The 1,493-nt window shown below is 54.1% G+C and overlaps 2 protein-coding genes across 2 annotated transcripts in view; one reads left to right on the top strand and one right to left on the bottom strand.

The window, feature by feature from the left end:
* EMH_0037930 (uncharacterized protein) overlaps positions 1-1,215 on the bottom strand; it is a gene marked incomplete at both ends in the record, with an annotated part of 6,032 nt that extends 4,817 nt beyond the window's left edge. Inside the window, one exon of the mRNA XM_013495231.1 lies at positions 331-1,215. Coding sequence (XP_013350685.1) covers positions 331-1,215 — 885 coding nt within the window. The remainder of the gene's footprint in view (positions 1-330) is intronic.
* Positions 1,216-1,477: 262 nt separating this feature from the next.
* The window catches only part of EMH_0037940 (uncharacterized protein), a gene marked incomplete at both ends in the record, with an annotated part of 3,481 nt that continues 3,465 nt past the window's right edge, over positions 1,478-1,493 (top strand). Inside the window, one exon of the mRNA XM_013495232.1 lies at positions 1,478-1,491. Within this exon, the coding sequence (XP_013350686.1) occupies positions 1,478-1,491 (14 nt within the window). The remainder of the gene's footprint in view (positions 1,492-1,493) is intronic.

Raw genomic sequence — 1,493 nt, forward strand, 5'->3', positions numbered from 1 at the left:
TGTCGCCTGCAGCAGCAGCAGCAGCAGCAACAGCAGCAACAGCAGCAGCAGCAGCAACAGCAGCAACAGCAGCAACAGCAGCAACAGCAGCAGCAGCAGCAGCAGCAGCGCAGTACAAGACAAGAAAAAATCATGCTGCTGCTGCTGCTGCTAGAATAAATACAAAGCTAGCAGCAAGTGTCTGCTGCTGCTGCAGCAGCAGCAGCAGCAACTGTTCATCTCCCCATACAGCAGCAGCAAAAACAACAACAGCAGCAGCAACAGCAGAAGCAGCAGAGGCAGCAGCAGCAGCAGCAACAACAGCAGCAGCAGCAGCAGCAGCAGCAGTACCGTAGGCACATCTTCTGGCGCCCCCCATACGCTGCTCTCTTCCTCCCCCTCGCTGCTGCTGCTGCTGCTGCTGTCGCTGTCGCTGTCTTCGCTGCTGCTGCTGCTGCTGCTGCTGCTGCTGTGTTCGGCAGTAGTAGTAGTAGCAGCAGCAGCAGCAGCAGCAGCAGCATCTTCATTTGCTGGTGCATACAGCTGCAGCAGCTCTTCCTTGGCTATACGAGCAGCAACTCTGTCTCTCGGTGTTTGTATAGCTTTCTTTTTTTTCTGCTTCTTCTTGCTGCTGCTGCTGCTGCTGCTGCTGCTGCTGCTGCTGCTGCTGCGGCCGTATTTATCTATTGAGGATGTCTGCAGCCCCCGCCCCACAAGAAAGGCTGGGTCTGTGAAGATGCGAGAGAAGCGGGGGTCAGTGCATGCAGCTGCTGCTGCTGCTGCTGCTTCTGCTTCTGCTTCTGCTGCTGCTGCTGCTGCTGCTGCTGTTCCTCTGGCGCCTGCTGCTGCTGCATCTGCTGCTGCTGCTGCTCTCTCTTCTGCTTCCCTTGCTGCTTCTAGCTTCGCCTCACGCTTCGTATGCTGTGAGGAGGAGCTGCCATTCTGCTGCTGCTGCTGCTGCTGCTGCTGCTGCTGCTTGTGCTGCTGCTGCAGCGCCTTCTGCTGCTGCTGCTGCTTCCTTGCTGCGCTGTTGATGCTGAAGCGTGGATCCGAAGCAGCAAGAAAACGTTTGTCTAGCCGCTTGCCTGGCTTTGCTGCTGCTGCTGCATCTGCTGCTGCTGCTGCTGTTGCTGCTGCTGCAGCAGCAGCAGGGGGGGTATCTGCAGCAGCAGCAGCAGCAGCAGCAGCAGGAGCTGCCTTCTTCGCGCTCTTCTTCAGCTTCTGCTTCGCCTTCATCTCGCCAATACAATAAAACCTCTAAACCCTAAACCCTAAATCCTAAACCCTAAACCCTAAACCCTAAACCCTAAACCCTAAACCCTAATAACAACAAGAAAACAAACTCCCGCCTCAACTATAACAAAACAAAAAAAACAAAAATAAATAAATTTTATAAATAAATATAAACTCAAGTCGAAGCAGCAGCAACCCCACACAGTACCCTGGGGGCCCCCAAGGGTATGAGGGGGGCCCCCCTCTCGATGAATAAGTATAAGAAATGATTTGTTGTATAT

The sequence above is a fragment of the Eimeria mitis genome, genomic scaffold (assembly GCF_000499745.2).
Source record: "Eimeria mitis Houghton genomic scaffold, Emh_scaff1481, whole genome shotgun sequence".
Lineage (NCBI taxonomy): Eukaryota > Apicomplexa > Conoidasida > Eucoccidiorida > Eimeriidae > Eimeria > Eimeria mitis.